The sequence below is a fragment of the Dendrobates tinctorius genome, unplaced genomic scaffold (genome assembly GCF_039654945.1).
Source record: "Dendrobates tinctorius isolate UK_male_01 unplaced genomic scaffold, ASM3965494v1 ptg000014l, whole genome shotgun sequence".
NCBI lineage: Eukaryota > Metazoa > Chordata > Amphibia > Anura > Dendrobatidae > Dendrobates > Dendrobates tinctorius.
In genome coordinates this window covers 9,841,489-9,865,034 of record NW_027361682.1, presented here as the reverse complement: position 1 = coordinate 9,865,034, position 23,546 = coordinate 9,841,489, and the positions used below count along the sequence as shown (strand labels likewise).

General features: G+C 42.6%; 2 protein-coding genes across 2 annotated transcripts in view; both read right to left on the bottom strand.

The window, feature by feature from the left end:
* The window catches only part of LOC141071038 (uncharacterized), a 137,395-nt gene that overhangs the window by 111,594 nt on the left and 2,255 nt on the right, over window positions 1-23,546 (bottom strand). The window contains exons 2-5 of the mRNA XM_073559597.1: window positions 15,577-15,724; window positions 15,268-15,447; window positions 15,061-15,184; window positions 14,869-14,977 (exon numbers count right to left, since the gene is read on the bottom strand). Coding sequence (XP_073415698.1) covers window positions 14,869-14,977; window positions 15,061-15,184; window positions 15,268-15,447; window positions 15,577-15,654 — 491 coding nt within the window. The 5' untranslated portion in view covers window positions 15,655-15,724. The remainder of the gene's footprint in view (window positions 1-14,868; window positions 14,978-15,060; window positions 15,185-15,267; window positions 15,448-15,576; window positions 15,725-23,546) is intronic.
* Window positions 3,884-13,982, bottom strand: LOC141071185 (uncharacterized). Its single transcript, XM_073559605.1, has 3 exons — window positions 13,906-13,982; window positions 6,479-6,576; window positions 3,884-6,297 (listed from the first exon to the last, which is right to left on the bottom strand). Exons 2-3 carry the CDS (start codon window positions 6,513-6,515, stop codon window positions 5,048-5,050), a joined length of 1,287 nt encoding a protein of 428 aa, XP_073415706.1. The 5' UTR covers window positions 6,516-6,576; window positions 13,906-13,982; the 3' UTR covers window positions 3,884-5,047.

The following is a 23,546-nucleotide window of genomic DNA, read 5'->3' as shown; positions in this document are numbered from 1 at the left end:
TTCTGTCAACCTGTCCAGTTATGAAGCAACACTGACTGTGAATCAATTTTTCATGCTGTTGTTGCAAATGGACCAGACAACAGATAGAAATAATAGGCAATTAGCAAGACAACCCCTATAAAGGAGTGGTTTTGCAGGTGGTGACCACGGACCATTTACATGTTCTCATCCTTTTTGGCTGTTTGGTTACTTTTGCATTTAGTCATTGCTCTCTCTCCTAGAGGTACAGTAGCATGAGGCGGTGTCTACTGTACAACTAACAGAAGTTGCTCAGGTAGTGCAGCTCATCCAGGATAGCACATCAATGCGAGCTGTGGCAAGAATTGTAGGGTAGCTATGTCTGTCAGCACAATATCCAGATCATGGAGCCGATACCAGAAGACAGGCCAGTACACCAGGAGACGTGGAGGGGGCCATAGAAGGGCAACAACCCAGCAGCAGGACCGCTACCTCCTCTGCTTTGTGCAAGGAGGACCAGTAGGAGCAGTGCCAGAGCCTTGCAAAATGACCTACAGAAGGCTACTAACATCCATGTCTGCTTAAACCGTCAGAAACAGACTTCATTACGGTGGTATGAGGGCCTAACGTCCACAAGTGGGTGTTGAGCTTACAGCCCAACACAGTGCAGGGTGATTGGCATTTGCCAGAGAACACCAAGATTGGTAGATTCAACATTGGCATCCAATGCTCTTGACAGATGAGAACATGTTCACACTGAGCACATGTGACAGAGTCTGGAGACGCTGTGTTTTCTTTTTCAAAAATATGTAATAAAAATTTATTGAAGTAAAAAAAAGAACGTTCTGCTGCTTGCAACATCCTCCAGCGTGACTGGTTTGGCAATGATCATTTATGGTGTGGGGAGGCATTTCTTTGGAAGGCCGCACAGCCCTCCATGTGCTAGCCAGAGGTACCCTGACTGCCGTTAGGTACCAGGATGAGATCCTCAGACACAGCGTAAGACCATATGTAGGTGCAGTGGACCCTGGGCTCCTTCTGATGCATGACAATGCCAGGGCTCATGTGGCTTAAGTATGTGAGCAGTTCGTGCATGATAAAGGCATTGATGCTATGGACTGGCCTGCCCGTTCTCCAGACCTGAATCCAATCGAGCACATCTGGGACATCATGTCTCGTTCCATCCACCAACGCCACATTGCAACACAGACTGTCCAGGAGTTGACTGATGCTTTAATCCAGGTTTGGGAGGAAATCCCTCTGCCCCATTAGTCCAGGTGTTGAAGGGAGGTTATACAGGCATGTGGAGGCCACACACACTCCTGGGCATCATTTCATTGCCTTGAGGCATTTCCACTGGAGTTCGATCTGCCTGTAATTTGTTTTTACACTTTGATTTTGAATATCATTCCAAATCCAGGATGTGGTATTTTTGTGTTCCCTTTATTTTTTGAACAGCATAATATAGAATTACAATTCTTTGTTCTGCCCTCGGCACAGCAGAAAGAAGTATGCTTGCGCAACGGAGGACACTATGTGGAGACTTAGGTCACGTCATCCATACGAACCTAAAAGGAGGATGTCGATTACAAGAAGAGGAGGTGCCCATAGGACCGGACCGCCGCATAGGAGAGTATAATAAAAGCATTGGGAAGTTATACACAGCATTCTAGAATGCTTTATACAAGGGTGTACAGGTGCTGGCCCTACTTTATATGGGGAAAGACTGGTGACAGGTTCCCTTTAAGACTAATATTTTGTATGTCAGCCTTAATGAGGGACGTGTAGAAATGACACATGCCACTAAGGCTAGGGTCACATTGCGTTAAAGCAGCCCGTTCAACGCATAGCGTTGACGGGCTGCATTAACGCTATAGCATAACGCGATCGCGTTATGCTGTACCGCTAGCGCAGATGATTCATCTGCACTAGCAGTGACAGAGCCTCAGACACTGCAGCCCGTGTCCAAGGCTCCGTCACTGAATTACGGCACATCGCAAGCACATGCCAAATATGGCATGCATTGGCAATGCGCCCAACAATGGGGATTAATGGCAGCATTAACGGACTGCGTTACACCGCGTTATACTGCGGTGTAACGCAGTCCTTCTAACGGACTGCCTGAACGCAATATGACCTCAGCCTTAATGATTTTGGAGTATTTTATTAGTGGTGTGGAGTTAAATTACAGGCATAAGGGACTGGAGTAACATTGCTGATGTAAAAATTTCCAGGAATTTGATAGGCGTTGCCAAGCCCCATCCCTCCTGTTTAGGCAAAACGCCTTGAAACTGGCGTCAAAACACTAAAACTCGCATAATTTTTGCGCAACTCCACAGAGTTGTGATAGACAATCGGGTAGGGATATGTGGGGGTGCAGGGAATGAATATTATTACCTGGACTTCTTTAACAATTCCTTTCACTTACAGTATAACATGTTTATCTTCACCGCCACTCTGTTTCTCCACTAACCATAGGAACAACATCCATGCCGCAACAGTTAATGGGAACCTGTCACAATGTGCTGCGTCTAATATGTGGGCAGTGTAGATTTTGATGTTCCCTCGTGAAGGTTTCTTCATTGCCCTACATCACTGCTCACAAACGCTATCCTGGTGCAGAGCAAGACAGAAAGAAGCCTGGAATGGAGGTCTGTCTTCAAGTGACAAGTCAAACTTTTGTCTTGGATACATTGACAGCCACAGATGGGTCTGGGGATAACATGGGCATTGCTATGAAGATTCCTTGATGAGGTAATGACCTACTCTAGGGATTATGGGATGGGTTGACATGATGTTCAGGAGCCAGACCCTGCTAGGGTATGTGCACACGTTGTGGATTAGCCTGCGGATTTTCTGCAGAGAATCCGCATCTCTTGGCAGAAACCGCAGGGTAAAACGCATGCTGTTTTCCTGTGGATTCCTAGCGTGTTTCCAGCGGATTTGATGTACACTGTGTTCCAAATTATTATGCAAATGATATTTTTCTATGATTTTCCTAAATAGTCAGTACAAATGACAGTCAGTCTAATAAAAGTCATCACCCGTTAGAGTATACATCAAATTTTATTGAAGAAACCTCCCAATGATAACCATATAATCTCCAAAATGAATAAAAACTCAAATTGCATTGTTCCAAATTATTAGGCACAGTAGAATTTCTAAACATTTGATCTGTTTTAAAGAACTGAAAATGTTCATTTGTGGAATTTGCAGCATTAGGAGGTCACATTCACTGAACCAAAAAGCTATTTAACTCCAAAACATCCTAACAGGCCAAGTTACATGCTATCATAGGAACCCTTCTGTGACATCACCTTCACAATTCTTGCATCCTTTGAACTTGGGAGTTTTTGGAGCGTTTCTGCTTGAATTTCTTTGCATGAAGTCAGAATAGCCTCCCAGAGTTGCTGTTTTGATGTGAACTGCCTCCCTCATAGATCTTTTGCTTGATGATACTCCAAAGGTTCTCTACAGGGTTGAGGTCAGGGGAAGATGGTGGCCACACCATGAGTTTATCTCCTTTTATGCCTATAGCAGTCAATGACTCAGAGGTATTCTTTGCAGCATGAGATGGTGCATTGTCATGCATGAAGAGGATTTTGCTCCTGAAGGCACATTTCTGCTTTTTATACCATGGAAGACAGCTGTCAGTCAGAAACTCTATATACAGTACTTTGCAGAGGTCATTTTCACACCTTCAGGAACCTTAAAGAGCCCTACCAGCTGTTTCCCCATGATTTCGGTCCAAAACATGACTCCTCCTCCTCCTTGCTGAAGTCGCAGCCTTGTTGGGACATAGTGGCCATCCACCAACCATCCACTACTCCATCCATCTGGACCATCCAGGGTTGCTCGACACTCATCAGTAAACAAGACTGTATGAAAAATAGTCTTCATGTATGTCTGGACCCACTGCTACAATTTCTGCTTGTAAACACTTTTTAGGGGTGGCCGAATAGTAGGTTTATGCACCACAGCAAGCCTTTGAAGGATCCTACACCATGAGGTTCGAGGGACTGTTTGCTGGTTTGTAATGGCTTTTTAGCAGCTGCTCTCTTAATCCGATGAACTTGCCTGGCAGAAACCTTCCTCATTCTGCCTTTATCAGCACAAACATGTCTGTGCTCAGAATCAACCACAAATCTCTTAACAGTACGATGGTCATGTTTAAATTTTTGGGAAATATCTAATGTTTTCATCCCTTGACCAAGGCATTGCACTATTTGATGCTTTTCAGCAGCAGAGAGGTCCTTTTTCTTTCCTAAATTCCTTGAAACCTGTGCCCTGCTTAATAATGTGGAACATCATTCTTAAGTAGTTTTCCTTTAATTGGGCTCACCTGGTAAACTAATTATCACAGGAATTTGAGATTGATTTCAGTGATCCAAAGAGCCCTGATACACAATACCATCTATGAGTTTATTTGAAAACAAAAAATTACATCTTTATGACACTTAAATCCAATTTGCATAATAATTTGGAACGCAGTATAGATTCTAGTGCGTTTTGGCTGTGCGGATTTGTCCAAAAGTTTGTCCCTTGTACTTCTGGAGGAGAGAGAGAGAGATTTTGTATGTCCCAGAATGGAAACTGCAGCTGCGGATCCGCAAAAACAATTGACATGCTTGAATGTTAAGAAATAAATGTGAAATATTTTATGCATATGGTTGATATACAGTGAATAGGAACTTTTATGATTGGCGCTACGAAAACACAAACTTACCGTTATTTAGCACAGTTGGACTATAGCAGAAAATGATCAGCTTGAGTGCTATTGGCATAGATCTAAAAATCCAATTTTTTGCACCAACTGCAAGAAGCTATTCTGTCCGTATAAGCAAATAATCATGCGGAACAATTTCAGTACATTATGAAATCTATGCCACAATGAATTGTCGCAGTTTTAAAGTCCAAAGCACAATGGATTCTATTTGCTTTTCAATAACAGACGTTTATTGATAATAGCATATATTTCCTAATCATTTAATGCGATAAATAAATAATCTGTCGTCCTTTTTTCTTGTATGACTGAAAATTCACTTTTTTTCCTTTACAATTTGTCAATAAAATGATTAAAAGAAAATGGCTACTTCTCTGTGTGATTTTTGTGATGTTTAAGAAAATGTGATTTGCGGGTGAAACATTTCCCACATAAAGAACATGAAAATACTTTTCCTGTGTGAACTCTTTGATGTTGAATTAGAGATGAGCTTTGGCTAAAACAGTTTCCACATATGGTACATAAAAATGGCTTCTCACCGGTGTGACTTCTCTGATGTCTTATAAGGTGCGATTTAGCTGTAAAACATTTCCCACATTCTGGACATAAAAATCCTTTTCCTGTGTGAGTTCTTTGGTGTGCAATTAGTGACGCATTTTGAATAAAACACTTTCCACATTCAGGACATGAATATGGTTTCTCCCCTGTGTGAATTCTCTGATGTCTAACTAGATGTAATTTCTTCAAAAAAGATTTCCCACATTCTGAACATGAAAATAAACTTGCTACTGTATGAATTCTCCTATGTGTAAAAAGTTCTGAATTTTGGATAAAACATTTCCCACATTCTGAACATGAAAAAGGCTTCTCCCCTGTGTGAATTCGCTGATGTTTTACAAGGTCATATTTTCGAGAACAACATTTCCCGCATTCTAGACATGAATATGGCTTTTCCCCTGTGTGACTTCTCTGATGTTTTACAAGATCTGATTTCTGAGAAAAACATTTCTCACATTCTGAACATGAGAATGGCTTCTCCCCTGTGTGAATTCTCTGATGTCTCATAAGATCTGAATTTTGGTTAAAACACTTCCCACATTCAAAACATATAAATGGTTTTTCCCCTGTGTGAATTCTCTGATGTGCAACAAGAATTGATTTGTGGTTAAAACACGTCTCACATTCAGAACATGAAAAAGGCTTCTCCCCTGTGTGAATCCTCTGATGCGTAACAAGGTCAGATTTCTGAGAACAAAATTTCCCACATTCAGAACATGAAAATGTTTTTTCTCCTGTGTGAATTCTCTGATGTTTAGCAAGATCTGATTTCCTAATACAATATTTGCCACATTCTGAACATGGATATGCTTTCTCCCCATTGTGAGCTCTTTGATGTTCAGTAAGTAATCTGTTAACGTTATTATGCTTAACAGTCTGTGAGGAATCAGGAAATAGAATCTGTTGAAAAGGATCAGATAACATATCTTTGCGATGAAGGGATGAGAGTACATCTGGATTAATGGCATGCTCTTTATATGTATCTGATGCTATATCAAGATCATCTGCTTTAAAATCTGAAAATATCAGATGTCTCTCCGAGCTCCTGGTATAGTTATCTGCAAAGAATAAAAACTATTTTATTATTCTTCAATAATAATGTCTTAAAATTAAGTAATACAATTATCTATTTTAGAACATTTCTATATAAAAATGTGCACACAAAATGAAGTATTCTATTTTTAATTGAATAGGAAAAATGAAGCAACAGTAGATATTGTGACACTGCTAGATATTCACCTTGGCTTGCTCCTGACTCATTCTCATGCTTACACATCCACTTGTCTGATTTCTGTATATAAATCTGATTCAATCTTTTACCTTGATTTGCTCCTCACCTGTAAATTGCCAGTTAGTGGTTAATTCTTGGATTGGTATGCAATGACAAAAATACACTGGCGCTTCTTAATATAAAGGAAAGGATATTTGCAAGGTAGCCGCTGCTAGTATGCGTGCTGGGTCTGTGCACACCCAGAAGAGGAAAAAATGACATAAAAAGAATACCTGCGCTGGCTAACTATATCCAGTAATGATGATGTACAAAAATCCCCTGAGTGAACAAAGTGGTAGGGAACCAGGTAAACCTTGATAAGTGTACCACTTACTTCATGTTGGTTGCAGGGTAGGAAACAGATCCATCGATTGCCACATGAGGAGTTGGCTGTGCCGCGGTGGTGGAAACAGAGACGCAGCACCAAGGAGGCATCCCTCCTGTGAGTGTTGGTGCGGAAGCGTCTCTGATGCTGAGCCCTGATGAAGAAGGTCCGCAGACCTTAGAAACGTGTTGGCTTCTAGTTTGGCCTGCATGCGCTCCCGTCCCTTCCCTCCCGGTGACGTCACCTGGCTTCCCCCTCCTCGCTTTAGCTGCTGCATACCGGCGGCGCCTCTCGGCCGGAGTGCGCCACCACTGTTCATCCACCCAGTGGCTGTCAGCATCAGAGACGCTTCCGCACCAACACTCACAGGAGGGACGCCTCCTTGGTGCTGCGTCTCTGTTTCCACCACCGCGGCACAGCCACCTCCTCACGTGGCAATCGATGGATCTGTTTCCTACCCCGCAACCAACATGAAGTAAGTGGTACACTTATCAAGGTTTACCTGGTTCCCTACCACTTTGTTCACTCAGGGGATTTTTGTACATCATCATTACTGGATATAGTTAGCCAGCGCAGGTATTCTTTTTATCTGTAATTCTTGGATTGACTTGGAAACGCTCTGCAAAATGTGTGAATACAAGGGAGTCCTCAGTCTTAAGGCCCCGTCTCACTAAGCAATCTCGGTAGCTGAGTCACAACTTTTGTGACGTAACAGCGATCTCACCAGCGAGATCGCTGTGTGTGACAGCGATCAGCGAGCGGCCCCCCTGCCGGTATCGCTGATCGCTGGAAGAAACCTCTGGACATTTCTTTGGTCGCTGGTCTCCTGCTGGCCAGCACGCATCGCTGTGTGTGACAGCGGGAGACCAGCGATCAGGTGTAAAAAATAATAAAAAAAAATAAATATATAGTTATTCTCACCTTCCGACGTCCCGTTCAGCCATCCTGCCTCTCTCCACGCTCCGGTCCCAGTGATCCTTTGCACGAATGACCGCGAGACTTTGTTATCCCTCGAGACCGTGACATCTTGCGGTCATTCTCGCAAAGGATCACTGGGACCGGAGCGTGGAGAGAGGCAGGATGGCTGAACGGGACGTCGGAAGGGAAGGTGAGAATAACTATATTTTTTATTTTGATTCTATACAGGGATGGCCAGCGATGCCGCACTCTCGGCATCGCTGTGCTGATCGCTGGTGAAGCTGTCTGTGTGACAGCTCACCAGCGATCACATAGCGACTTACTAGCGATCCTGACACCTTAATATCGGTGTCGGGATCGCTGGTAAGTCGCTTAGTGTGACGGGGCCTTTACAGTCTCGTTTACTCAGGATAAGGTTGACTGAAACTTGCCTAGCATTGCTTGCAAACATAATCATATCCAAATAATTGTCCCAGACCATTATGATGGACAGTCTGCAATCAGTTGGATAAAGTTCTTGGATTCTTTCATCATGAAGAAACCAAACAAATTCAAAAACTCAGGTATCCTTTAAATAGGTATTATCATATTATTAAACTGAGTCAGTTGGACAGCATGAAAATAAGCAAGTTTTCAATTGACTTGCTTTATCTACCTGCTTTCACTATCCTGCTGTAAGAACTTTTCTCTTATATTGTGTACAGCTTGTTTCCATAGAGAGTCTGAACAAGTGTGCCAGTAGTTACAATACAGGAAAGGAATTAATTCCTAAAATCCCAGTCAACTCTCTCCAGCCAATTGATTTCTATAAAGCCGTTAGTTGCTCATCTCCCTCTCACTCACAGTACCTGAGAGGGCTCTTATCAGTCCTGTGGAATCAAATTCCCCTGGCAGTCAGCATCGGCAGCTTCCAGAGCAGTTCTACTAGTTACAGCTTACTTTCATGAGCTGTGTGCTTATTTTTACATCCCTGTTCTCTCTATATGAAAATAGTGATACCAGAGTAAACTAAGAACAATCACTGACCAACTGTTAGGCTATGTTCACATGTCCATTAGTGATAAGTTAGAACTGATCCAGCAGCAATCCGTTGGCAAAAAAGTTGTGCAGACTTTGATGTGATGTCATATTCTTTTGAAGTGTGTGAGAGTTCTTACCAAAAAGTCCACAACTTGTACCTTCCATTTCCTGTTCTTGATTCACCATTTGATCTAATTCTACAGCCTTTTTGGTGATAGTGTACAGATTCTAAAGAATAGAACTCTTTTTTATAACTGGTCTTCTTACTGCTGCCTGTGGCTACACAATGACAACTGATGGTCAACATGACATTTGTGAAGACGCATGTGACATTGTTTTGGAACTGTTGCAAACACTCCAAACCTATTGAATTTTAGGATATTTGTTTACAGCCAAATGTCGGCTCAAAAAAAAAAAAAATAATACAATGTAACAGCAAACCATGGGCATGTTGCACAAATGTTTTTGTCTTATGGTCACGCATAACATGTTGCTGTGCAGCCCCAGACTTAAATGCACTTTCATCAGCAATACTATTGCATTTTGCCTCTGATTGATGTGCACCGTCATCAAAGTTCTTTTGAGTTCTAACTGGACTCAGGGACTAGTGGCATATGGACAGGGACCATAGGTGGCTTCAAATTGAAATATTCTATGCTAAAAGGAACTCTCCTCGCCTAGTTTTGGAAGCTATTAAGACTAGCCAGTGTACACCAGGTTTGCCAACAATGGTAGCCGCATTACAGTATTGGAGGAAATTAGCCCCGTCCCTAATTAAATTCCCCCTAAGTATTGTGTCTCTGAGAGCTCTTGATGCGCATATTCCATATATAGACTTACAAGTCTGGATAACGGCGGGGATTAGGAACCTTCAGGACTTGATAGGGAGCTCGGGGATTCTGCACTTAGCATCCAAACACCCAGGTGTACGCAGATATTTCTATCAATACTTACAGATACGCCATCTTTTGTCAACTTCACCGGAATCACCCTTTTTTAACTCCAAAATAGATCGCAGAGCTAATGGTTATTTCTTAATACCAGAATCCGGCCCCAAAAGAGTGTCCATCCTATACAAGGCTCTGAATGATCCTGATGTGGATATAAAACTTCCTTATATGTCTCTCTGGGATCGTTCACTGGGTATATCCCTGGAGCCGGGGGCTTGGAGAGATGCTCTGGGAGAGGTGTTACGGCTCTTATCATGAGTTAAGCGGGAGTCACACATAGCAATCTCGCTAGCGATATCGCTGCTGAGTCACAACTTTTGTGATGTAACAGCGATCTCACCAGCGAGATCGCTGTGTGTGACAGCGATCAGCGACCGGCCCCCTTGCCGGTATCGCTGATCGCTTTAAGAAACCTCTGGACATTTTTTTGGTCTCTGGTCTCCCGCTGGCCAGCACGCATCGCTGCGTGTGACAGGCGGGAGACCAGCGATCAGCTGTAAAAAAAAAAAATTAAAATAAAAAATATTGTTATTCTCACCTTCCGACGTCCCGCGCAGCATTCCCGCCTCTCTCCACACTCCGGTCCCAGTGATCCTTTGCACGAATGACCGCGAGACTTCGCGCTCCCGCGAGACTGTGACGTCTCGCGGTCATTCTCGCAAAGGATTACTGGGACCGGGAGCGTGGAGAGAGGCGGGAATGCTGCGCGGGACGTCGGAAGGTGAGAATAACAATATTTTTTATTTTAATTCTATTTTTTACAGGGATGGCTAGCGATGCCGGGCGCTCAGCATCGCTGTGCTGATCACTGGTGAAGCTGTCTGTGTGACAGCTCACCAGCGATCACATAGCGACTTACCAGCGATCCTGACACCTTGATATCGGTGTCGGTATCGCTGGTAAGTCGCTATGTGTGACTCCAGCTTTAACCATCTTGAACAACTGAAAAAAATTCACCTTCGTTGGTATAGGTTTCCGGTACAAGTGGCTCACTTTGGCCCAGACCAATCCCCATTATGTTGGAGGAGATGTGGGCTTCGGGGGACACTAGAACACATGTGGTGGGACTGTCCAGCTCTGAATAATCTATGGAAGGACATTGCCAGATTAACACTAGAAGTCCTTGGGGTAGGCCTGACGCTGTCTCCTAGCCTGGTAATTTTACATATTGGAACAGAGGAGTTTCCGCATTTGATTAGGGGGGCCTTATCTCACTGATAGCAGTTAGATTGCTAGTGGCGGCTAAATGGAAATGTGCTACAGTTCCGACCATTACAGAAGTAGTTGAAAAAACTAACTTTCACTGTGAGCATGAATTAGCCCTTACACAAACAGCCTCAGTAAAAAAGAAGACTCAGCGTATATGGGATCCCTGGCTGCAAAGCCGGTATTCAAAAGTGTCGAGGTCATGTGATGTATAACATACAGTGGGGAAAAAAAGTATTTAGTCAGTCAGCAATAGTGCAAGTTCCACCACTTAAAAAGATGAGAGGCGTCTGTAATTTACATCATAGGTAGACCTCAACTATGGGAGACAAACTGAGAAAAAAAAATCCAGAAAATCACATTGTCTGTTTTTTTTTCATTTTATTTGCATATTATGGTGGAAAATAAGTATTTGGTCAGAAACAAGCAATCAAGATTTCTGGCTCTCACAGACCTGTAACTTCTTCTTTAAGAGTCTCCTCTTTCCTCCACTCATTACCTGTAGTAATGGCACCTGTTTAAACTTGTTATCAGTATAAAAAGACACCTGTGCACACCCTCAAACAGTCTGACTCCAAACTCCACTATGGTGAAGACCAAAGAGCTGTCAAAGGACACCAGAAACAAAATTGTAGCCCTGCACCAGGCTGGGAAGACTGAATCTGCAATAGCCAACCAGCTTGGAGTGAAGAAATCAACTGTGGGAGCAATAAGCAATAATTAGAAAATGGAAGACATACAAGACCACTGATAATCTCCCTCGATCTGGTGCTCCACGCAAAATCCCACCCCGTGGGGTCAGAATTATCACAAGAACGGTGAGCAAAAATCCCAGAACCACGCGGGGGGACCTAGTGAATGAACTGCAGAGAGCTGGGACCAATGTAACAAGGCCTACCATAAGTAACACACTACGCCACCATGGACTCAGATCCTGCAGTGCCAGACGTGTCCCACTGCTTAAGCCTGTACATGTCCGGGCCCGTCTGAAGTTTGCTAGAGAGCATTTGGATGATCCAGAGGAGTTTTGGGAGAATGTCCTATGGTCTGATGAAACCAAACTGGAACTGTTTGGTAGAAACACAACTTGTCGTGTTTGGAGGAAAAAGAATACTGAGTTGCATCCATCAAACACCATACCTACTGTAAAGCATGGTGGTGGAAACATCATGCTTTGGGGCTGTTTCTCTGCAAAGGGGCCAGGATGACTGATCCGGGTACATGAAAGAATGAATGGGGCCATGTATCGTGAGATTTTGAGTGCAAACCTCCTTCCATCAGCAAGGGCATTGAAGATGAAACGTGGCTGGGTCTTTCAACATGACAATGATCCAAAGAACACCGCCAGAGCAACGAAGGAGTGGCTTCGTAAGAAGCATTTCAAGGTCCTGGAGTGGCCTAGCCAGTCTCCAGATCTCAACCCTATAGAAAACCTTTGGAGGGAGTTGAAAGTCCGTGTTGCCAAGCGAAAAGCCAAAAACATCACTGCTCTAGAGGAGATCTGCATGGAGGAATGGGCCAACATACCAACAACAGTGTGTGGCAACCTTGTGAAGACTTACAGAAAACGTTTGACCTCTGTCATTGCCAACAAAGGATATATCACAAAGTATTGAGATGAAATTTTGTTTCTGACCAAATACTTATTTTCCACCATAATATGCAAATAAAATGAAAAAAAAACAGACAATGTGATTTTCTGGATTTTTTTTTCTCAGTTTGTCTCCCATAGTTGAGGTCTACCTATGATGTAAATTACAGACGCCTCTCATCTTTTTAAGTGGTGGAACTTGCACTATTGCTGACTGACTAAATACTTTTTTTCCCCACTGTATGTTTGAAAACTGGTTCTACTGTTTTAGTGTGTGGGTTTTGGTTCCTACCTTTGAAATACATCCAATGGCAAGAGACTTATTACACTATCATTCCGGGAGATAAGCCTGAATTTTTTGGTTTTTTTTCCTGTTTTAATTTTAATGCAAGACCTTCACTGTATGTTAATGCTTATGTCTTCTTCTGTCATGTTATGTGCTAATGTTGTAGCACTGATGTTTTTTTATGTCAGTTTTTGTTTGTCATGTTTAAACACCAATAAATAATTGGATAAAAAAAAAGTTCTTTTGAGAATTCTATGGAATGATTGCAGGTCAGTTTATATTCCTTTTCAATTCATCTGCGGAATATGTCGGCGCTATAAAAATAAAATGTATTATTATTATTAATGTAAAGTGCTGCGGAATATGTCGGCGCTATAAAAATAAAATTTATTATTATTATATTATTATCACGCTCAGTTCAAGTGAAGCTGAATGAGTCAGTTTCAGTCTTGAGACAAAGGTTGGCTTTATTCAAAACATATCACACAGGGCAATCTGCTGTGCTACAAACTACATATTATACCTTCTTTGGAAATTCCTTATTATTTTCTCTTCTCAAATGGGTTGTCCGGGGCTTTGACATTGATGGCCTAGTTTTAGGATATGTCATCATTGTCTGATCAGTGTGGGTATGACACCCAATACTGGGAACAGCTGATCGGCGGGGGTGCTGGATGTCGCACCCGCACTGATCAGACATATATGACCTATCCTAAGAATAGGCCGGCAAAGTTCAAGTCCCGGACAACCTCTCAAAGCCACTGATTCTCAGCAGATTCTCTAAAAGTCCCTCTCATACTTCAGAGTCCTCTTCTGGTCATAATGCCGAGGTCAAAGAAATGATGGTTTGTTAGATAACCAAAAGGGAAACTATTTTATCTTGCAGATTGGAAAATCTATAATGCAAAATGAAGGATCTTGCAAACTTTGAAGAACAATAAAAAGACCTGTTTTAAAAAATAATAAAGCATATTTATCTTCTTCCTCACAGCCCTTTTCAAATAATGTTTGGGTCCTCCTCACTTATTTCTGTACTTCCGGCTATAATTGATGCAGCCAGTGAATAGATAAAATATCTGACTTTAATGATTATCACTCACCTGTGCGGATATCTGTAGGAATCTCCTCTTCACACCTCTCACATGTCTCTGTAGCATTAATATGGGTCAGGTCCGTACTCTGAAACACAGATTGTAAAAGTTACTGTTACTAACGGAGAAGTCACAAGAATAGTTTTTGAACAGATGTTTTTTGAACATAAAACATCATAAATTATCATATGATGGCAGTAGTTATCAAATATCTGCAGATCTTCTATATAAATCCAAGAAGTGACATAAAAAACAACAGAAATTAACTGCAGACTCACCGGAGCACATTTCTTGTGGTGGCACATGGCAGCTGAAAAATGCATGTTTATGGATTTTTTCAAATTAGGATAAATATTTCAGTTTAATATTGGCTGCGCTGCTGCAAAAGAAGTCTGCTGCTGTGATATTTCCATTACGTTCTTTATTACGCACTAGGAGTTTCAACACCAAAACAGAATCTTTCTCATGTACAAAAAAAGCCAACATACAACATGCTGGATGTCGTGCTGTATCCAATATGCATAATCTGTTCATAATCTGTTTTTTTTTTACATTTGAGAAAGATGTCTGTTCTGCATTGAAACGCGTAGTAGTTAATAAAAAACCTTCAGGGAATATCGCAGCAGCAGACTTCTTCTCCACCAGCACGGCCAATTTTAAATATGATTTTGATCCTAGTTTGGAAAGCTTTACCCTATTGGGCGCTTCTCCCTACAATTATTTATTCTCCCTACAATTATTTATTCTCTATTTTTATGGATTTTGCACGTCATACTCTAGTCTAGAGTGTTGGGGTAAAGACCATAAATTAACATATTGACTAAAAATGAAATGACAGCAGTAGTTATCAAATCATTGCAGGTGTCTCTAGTATATTGGCCGCTCAGTGTATAATACTAGTGTAGAAAACAAGACTAAACACAAGACCTTCACAGTTTCTACACATCACAGTGGAGATTTCAGGACACCTTCTCTCCATCTACCTGATGATCCTGAGGAACATCGGGATCTTCTTGTTTACAGTCCTGTGGAAGAAGAGGACGGGGACATCTCTCTGGTGTTGTCCTCTCACTGGATAGAACTGGAGGAAACACATACAGGGACTGAATTCATTCTTTACCTACAGATAATTATAGGCCGTGTGTATTTAGTCCTGTCTATTACCTGGTGATGTGAGGGGCTGGGGATCCTCCATCATGACGTCCTTGTACAGATCTTTGTGTCCTTCTAAATACTCCCACTCCTCCATGGAGAAATAGACGGTGACATCCTGACACCTTATAGGAACCTGACACATACAATGATACCGTCATCACCCCGATCCCTCCATAGCGTTACTGTATAATGTCCCAGCATTCCCAGCAGTGTCACCTCTCCAGTCAGCAGCTCAATCATCTTGTAGGTGAGTTCTAGGATCTTCTGGTGATTGATGTTCTCATGTATCAGGGGGTGAGGTGGAGGCCCTGTGATTGGGCTCAGGGGTCTTCCCCATCCCTCAGACACAGGGGCCTGACAGCGCTCACTAGAGGTCTTCTTCACTACTGTGTAATCCTGGTTATGGAGAGACACATTAATAAACCTCACTACAGACATTTCCAGAGTCCTCACCTCTCCAGTTCTGTCCACCTGTTATTCCCATAGATAAGAATGATGTAATGTGACGTCATCAAAATCTCTCACCTGTCCAGTAAGCCGGAAGAGGATCTCTAGGGTGAGGTGTAATATCCTCTCCGCTATCTTGTCCCTGTCCCTATCCATCCTTGTAGGGTCACATAGGAGAATTCTCTTATATAGAAGATCTCCACTGAGAGGATATTATTGTAAGGACCTGAATGGGGAGAAGATGACGATGTAACATCATAAAGAATCGTAAAAAACAATAAGAAGCATGCTGAAGAAAATTGGTATAATTTTTTTTTTAACCCCTTTACCCCCAAGGGTGGTTTGCACGTTAATGACTGGGCCAATTTTTACAATTCTGACCACTGTCCCTTTATGAGGTAATACCTCTGGAACGCTTCCATGGATCCCGGTGATTCTGACATTGTTTTCTCATGACATATTGTACTTCATGTTAGTGGTAAAAATTCATTCATATAACTTGCGTTTATTTGTGAAAAAAAGGGAAATTTGGTGAAAATTTTGAAAATGTTGCAATTTTCCAACTTTGAATTTTTATACCCTTAAATCACAGAGTGGTTTCAGAACATTCTTTACTGGCCCAGCCAGTGCCCTGACCTAAACCCAATTAAGCATCTCTGGAGAGACCTGAAAATGGCTGTCTACCAACCTTCACATCCAACCTGACAGAACTGGAGAGGATCTGCAAGGAAGAATGGCAGAGGATCCCCAAATCTAGGTGTGAAAAACTTGTTGCATCATTCCCAAGAAGACTCATGGCTGTACTAGATCAAATGGGTGCCTCTACTCAATATTGAGCAAAGGGTCTGAATACTTATGACCATGTGAGATTTCAGTTTTTCTTTTATAATACATTTGAAAAAATTTCTACATTTCTGTTTTTTCTTCAGTCAAGATGAGGTGCAGAGTGTACATTAACTCCTTTACCCCCAAGGGTGGTTTGCATGTTCTTGACCGGGCCAATTTTTACAATTCTGACCACTGTCCCTTTATGAGGTAATAACTCCGGAAAGCTTCCATGGATCCCAGTGATTGCGACAATGTTTTCTCGTGACATATTGTACTTCATGTTAGTGGTAAAATTTCATTCATATAACTTGCGTTTATTTGTGAAAAAAACAGAAATTTGGCGAAAATTTTGAAAATTTCGCAATTTTCCAACTTTGAATTTTTATGCTCTTAAATCACAGAGATATGGCACACAAAAAACTTAATAAGTAACATTTCACATATGTTTACTTTACATCAGCACAATTTTGGAACCAAATTTTTTTTTGTTAGGAAGTTATAAGGGTTAAAAGTTGACCAGCGATTTCTCATTTTTACAACACCATTTTCTCTTTAGGGACCTCATCACATTTGAAGTCACTTTGAGGGGTCTATATGATAGAAAATACCCGAAAGTGACACCATTCTAAAAACTGCACCCCTGACGGTACTCAAAACCACATTCAAGAAGTTCATTAACCCTTCAGGTGCTTCACAGGAATTTTTTGAATGTTTAACAAAAAATGAACATTTAACCCCCCACAAATGACACCATTTTGGAAACTATACCCCCCAAGGAACTTATCTAGATGTATGGTGAGAACTTTGAACCCCCAAGGGCTTCACAAAAGTTTATAAGGTACAGCCATACAATTAAAAAATCATATTTTTTCCACAAAAATGATCTTTTCACCCCCAATTTTTATTTCCCAAGGGAAACAGGACCCCAAAAGTTATTGATCAATTTGTCCTGCGTACGCCGATACCCCATATGTGGGGGTAAACCACTGTTTGGACGCACGGCAGAGCTCGGAAGGGAATGAATGAGCGCCGTTTGACGCAAAATTGGCTGGAATTGAGATCGGGCGCCATGTCGCGTTTGGAGCGCCCATGATGTGCCTGAACAGTGGAAACACCACACAAGTGACCCCATTTTGTAAACTAGACCCCCCAAGGAACTTATCTAGATGTGTGTTGAGCACTTTGATCCCCCAAGTGCTTCACAGAAGTTTATAATGCCAGGTCGTGAAAATAAAAAAATCATATTTTTTCCACAAACATGATCTTTTAGTCCCCAATTATTTTTATTTTCCCAAAGGTAACAGGAGAAATTAGACCCCAAAAGTTGTTGTCCAGTTTGTCCTGAGTACGCTGATACCCCATATGTGGGAGAAAACTACTGTATAGGCACACGTCGGGGCTCAGAAGGGAAGTAGTGACGTTTTGGAATGCAGACTTTGATGGAATGGTCTACGGGTGTCATGTCACGTTTGGAGAGCCCCTGATGTGCCTAAACAGTGGAAACCCCGCACAAGTGACCCCATTTTGGAAACTAGACCCCCCCAAGGAACTTATCTAGATGTGTGGTGAGCACTTTGAACACCCAAGTGCTTCACTGAAGTTTATAATACCCGGGCGTGAAAATAAAAAAATCATATTTTTTCCACAAACATGATCTTTTAGTCCCCGATTTTTTTATTTTCCCAAGGGTAACAGGAGAAATTGGATCCCAAAAGTTGTTGTGCAATTTGTCCTGAGTAGGCTGACACCCCATAAGTGGGGGTAAACCAATGTTTGGGCGCATGGCAGAGCTTGGAAGGGAAGGAGCACCGTTTGACTTTTTCAACACAGAATTGGCTGGAATTGAGATCAGACACCATGTTGTGTTTGGAGAGCCCCTGATGTGCCTAAACAGTGGAAACCCCCAATTGTAACTCCAACCCTAACCCCAACACACCCCTAACCCTAATCTCAGTCCTAACCCTAGCCCTAACTAAGGGGGTGATAAAGGAGGGTTTGATTTACAATTTATGGCGGCTTTTTATATTTGGCAGCTGTCACACACTAAAAGACGCTTTTTATTGTAAAAATAGTTTTTGCATCACCACATATTGAGAGCTATAATTTTTACGTATTTTGACCCACAGAGTCATGTGAGGTCTTATTTTTTGCGAGACGAGTTGACGTTTTTATTGGTACCATTTTCGGGCATGTGACTTTTTATCACTTTTTATCCGATTTTTGGGACGCAGAATGAACAAAAACCAGCATTTCCATGACCGCCCCTGGCGCATAGTGCAGAGTGTCAGCTGTGATAATCAGCTGACACCCGGCCGCGATCAGCGGCGCTCCCCCCGTGAGTGCTGCTGAACGCGGTGACGTACTATCCTGTCCTCGGTCATACAGGCCCGGGTACCGTGGACCGGATAGTACGTCAGATGTCAGAAAGAGGTTAAACAAAATTTTTTTTACTGAATTTTATAAAGATTAACACAAATAGAAAAATAACAACAACCAGACAAAATGAGTTAAAAAAATGGCAATAAAAATTATCAAAATTTTATTTTTTCACACATCATAAAACATGAAAATTTTAACCAATATATATAACGAAGATATACATATATGTATGTTTAAAGAACATGGGTTCAATAAGACCCATTATGAACTCCAAAAGATGTTCCATAAAAGCTGAAGGTCAGGAATGTTAGTGAGCAATATGAACAAGAGGGATATATAAACACCAGCAATCACATTATAGGATCTGTTAGGAATCCATTAGAAATCCATGCTCATAAATGTGTATTACCGGCATAAATAGCCCCAAAACATTGACTGCCTGGTTTGCATCTATTGCCCTCCGCTGCACATACCTATAATAATCATAATTATAACAAATGTAGCAAATAATTACTCTTAGTAAATGCTCCGTCCTGCCTTAGCCTCGGCCACGTACCCCAACGCGCGTTTCGCGTATGACATTGCTTCCTCAAGAGGTGTCTGTTTGTTAGAGAATTCCCACATGTGTTCAGACTGTCAAGTAGCCACAAATCATGCAGCTGCGGCAATAGGAACTAAATCTCCGAGCACTTCCAAATACTTGGAGATCACCAAAGCATGCTCGGGGAAAACCCGAGCAACGAGCATACTCGCTCATCACTAATAAGAAAGTGTCATCAGCGTATAACACGACCTTCTCTTCACTATTCCCTCTACGAAACCCAACTATTCCTGGATGCTCCCTGATAACCGATGCCAGGGATTCAATGGCCAGTGCAAAGAGCAGGGGAGACAACGGGCACCCGTGCCTCGTACCTTTACTCAGTCCAAAAGCCAGGGAGAGGTGTCCATTTACCCGAATTCTAGCCATCGGCCTACCATACAGCAATTTAACTCATGAAATAAAACTAGGTCCTATACCAAACTTTTCCAACACCGCCCACAAATATTCCCACTCAACAGAATCGAACGCATTAGCGGCGTCCAAAGAACATACAGCTCTATTCCCATCACCATCCACCGGCAACTGAAGAATAAGAAACAATCTCTGGATATTAACAGCTGTGGATCTAGCTGGCATGAAGCCAGACTGATTAGAATGGATAACTGGAGAAATTACTGTATTCAATCTAGACGCCAGAACCTTCGCAATAATTTTAACATCAGTTGGCAATAAAGATATGGGCCTGTATGAGTCAGGGATTAAAGGGTCTTTCTTTGGCTTAGGAATGACTACTATCACTGCCTCTTGCATTGAATGTGGTAGGGTTCCCCCCTTCACCGCCTCCTCAAAGGTAGCCAGCAAGTGGGGAAGTAGAATATTTCCAAACTTCTTATATATTTCCGTGGGAAGCCCGTCTAGTCATGACGATTTGTTATTAGCCATAGAGGCTACGGCCATTTGTAACTCCTCCAGCTGTAATGGTCTATTTAAAAATTATTGATCTTTACCGCTAAATGTCAGTAGTTTGATTTCCCTAAGTAGGATGAGATCTGTTCTCTACTAAATTGCAGTTTGAATGTATATAGATCTTAATGAAATTCTAACAGAGTGTTCGAGATCTGGTCAGTCTGGTTCACGACCACTCCTTCCCTATCCTTCAAAGTACCAATAAAATAACTCCCCATCTGAGCCCTTGCTACCATGGCTAGTAAGTGTCCTGCCTTCTCCCCCTCCTCAAAGAAGTGTGTCTGGGCAAACATGTCTTTATTTTTAGCTTTTTCCTTGATATGTGTGGTGTACGCTTCTTGCGCCACCCCCCACTTCATCAGGTCCTCTCTCGGTTAGTACAAAATTCTCTTCTGTAGATCTCACTCTATCCCGTAAAACTCCCCAAAATGTTTTGTCTTAGTTTTAGATCTATTAATGGCCTGTTTTACGACTAAAATTCCTATTATTTTAATGAGGGAAAGTACATCGACAAGAAATTTGTGTTTCAACTTTCTCAGTTCTATGTCCAACATATGAAAAGAAAACATCAATATTGCAGGAGCTGTCCAATTATGGAGGGATGTCATGCAGTGAGGTAGAGACTTTTTTAGTCTCTCTAGAGTGTCAATCTTTAGTATTGTTGTTTATGGTGACAATAATGATCTCCTATGAAAGCCGGACACAAGCAGCCGTCAAAGCCAGAACGTAAGAAATACAGTTCTCAGAGACTAACAGCAGCATTTATAGGGAACCTGTCACCCTAAAATTCGATTTAACTCCAGATATGACAGTAATTTGCAGGTAAATATTGCTTTAATCATAGTCAGCTGAATGAGGGAGCAGCGGCTTCAGGGAGAATATGATGTTCCATTCTCTCTGCTGCAAACTGCTTCTAGTTATCTGCCGATGCAGGCAGCAGCTACAGTCACCGCTCATTACACAAGGAGCGCAGCTGTAATCACTCCTCGGTAATAATAATAATAATCTTTATATAGCGCCAACATATTCCGCAGCGCTTTACAATTTAACAGTTTCAAACACAACAGTCAAAAGTAACAACTTTACCAATAATACAATGATTAAAGCAAAATAAGACGACCCTGCTCGTGAGAGCTTACAGTCTACAATGAGGTGGGGGGAGATACAGAGTACAGGTGTGTATTTACAATAATGGTCCAGCCATCTTGAGGGAGTGGGGGATAGATAGAGATAGTGAATGGGCTACACACACACACTTAAGCGGAGTCACACATCGCAATCTCGCTAGCGATATCGCTGCTGAGTCACAACTTTTGTGAAGTAACAGCGATCTCACCAGCGAGATCACTGTGTGTGACAGCGATCAGCGAGCGGCCCCCCTGCCGGGATCGCTGGAAGAAACCTCTGGACATTTCTTTGGTCGCTGGTCTCCCGCTAGCCAGCACGCATCGCTGTGTGTGACAGGCGGGAGACCAGCGATCAGCTGTAAAAAATAGAATTAAAATAAAAAATATTGTTATTCTCACCTTCTGACGTCCCGCGCAGCATTCCCGCCTCTCTCCACGCTCCGGTCCCAGCGATCCTTTGCACGAATGACCGCGAGACTTCGCGCTCCCTCGAGACCGTGACATCTTGTGGTCATTCTTGCAAAGGATCACTGGGACCGGAGCGTGGAGAGAGGCGGGATGGCTGAACGGGACGTCGGAAGGTGAGAATAACTATATTTTTTATTTTAATTCTATTTTTTACAGGTTTGGCAACCGATGTCGGGCGCTCGGCATCGCTGTGCTGATCGCTGGTGAAGCTCTCTGTGTGACATAGCGACTTACCAGCGATCCTGACACCTTGATATCGGTGTTGGTATCGCTTGTAAGTCGCTATGTGTGACTCCAGCTTTACACATAAAATGACTGATTAGGGAATGTGATAGCCTGCTCTGAACAAATGTGCTTTGAGGGAGCGCCTAAAATTGAGCAAGTTGTGGCTGGTCCTAATTTCTTGGGGTAGAGCATCCCAGAGGATTGGCGCAGCGTGGAAGAAGTCTTGGAGTCGGGAGTGGGAGGTACAGATTAGTGCAGAGGTTAGTCAAAAGTCGTTTGCAGAGCGCAGCGGTCGGTTAGGCTGATAGACAGAAATGAGGGAGGAGATGTAGGGGGGTTCTGCACTGTGGAGAGCTTTGTGGGTGAGAAGAACAAGTACTTTGAATTGGATCCTATAATGAATAGGCAGCCAGTGTAATGACTGACGAAGAGCGGACACGTCCGAGTACCGATTAGCCAGATAGATGACCCTGGCTGCTGCATTAAGGATGGACTGGAGAGGGGATAGTCGAGTAATGAGGAGGCCAATTAATAAGGCGTTACAGTAGTCCAGGCGGAAGTGAATCAGGGTGACAGTGAAGGTTTTTGTTGTTTCCATGGTGAGAAAAGGGCGGATTCTAGAGATGTTCTTTAGGTGTAAGCGGCAAGAGCGGGCAAGAGATTGTATATGGGAGGTGAAGGAGAGATTGGTGTCAAACATAACACCCAGACAGCGCGCCTGGTGCCGGGGTGTTATTATAGTGCCACCCACGGAGAGGGAAATGTCAGATTTAGGGAGGATGGTAGACTGCAGGAGTAGAACAAGTTCAGTTTTGGATTGGTTGAGTTTCAGAGGATGACATGTATAGTTGTGTGTCATCAGCATAAAGATGGTACTGAAAGCCAAATCTGCTGATGGTCTGTCCAATTGGCGCCATGTAGAGAGAGAAGAGAAGGGGGCCAAGAACTGAGCCCTGAGGTACCCTGACAGCAAAAGGAAGAGGAGATGAAGTGGAGCCAGAGAGCAAGACGCTGAAGGAGCGGTCAGAAAGATAGGAAGAGAACCAGGAGAGAGCAGTGTCCTTCATGCCTAGCGACTGGAGCCTAGAGAGTAGGAGATGGTGGTCAACAGTGTCAAAAGCTGCAGAAAGGTCGAGGAGAATGAGCAGAGAGTGGTCATTGTTACGTTTTGCTGTCAGAAGATCATTGGTCACTTTGATGAGTGCAGTTTCAGTCGAATGTAGGGGGCGGAAACCGTGCTGTGAAGGGTCTAGAAGGGAGTGAGTGGAGAGGTAACGGGTAAGGAGCGAATAAACCAGTTGCTCCAAAAGTTTAGAGATGAAGGGGATTGAAGACTGGTCTATAGTTGTTTGTGCAGGATGGGTCGAGAGCGGGTGTCTTTAATAATAGAGTAATGATAGAGTGTTTGAAGGAGGAGGGGAAAATGCCCGAGGAGAGGGAGAGATTAAAGATTGTAGTTAGGTCAGTTGTAACGACTGGAGAGAGAGACTGAAGATGTGAGGGAATGGGGT

Excerpts from the sequence above, each read along its gene's own strand:
- LOC141071185 (XM_073559605.1), bottom strand. The coding sequence starts at position 6,515 with ATGTGTAAGCATGAGAATGAGTCAGGAGCAAGCCAAG. Across the intron at positions 6,298-6,478 it reads TGAGTCAGGAGCAAGCCAAG|ATAACTATACCAGGAGCTCG; the intron begins GTGAATATCTAG and ends TATTCTTTGCAG.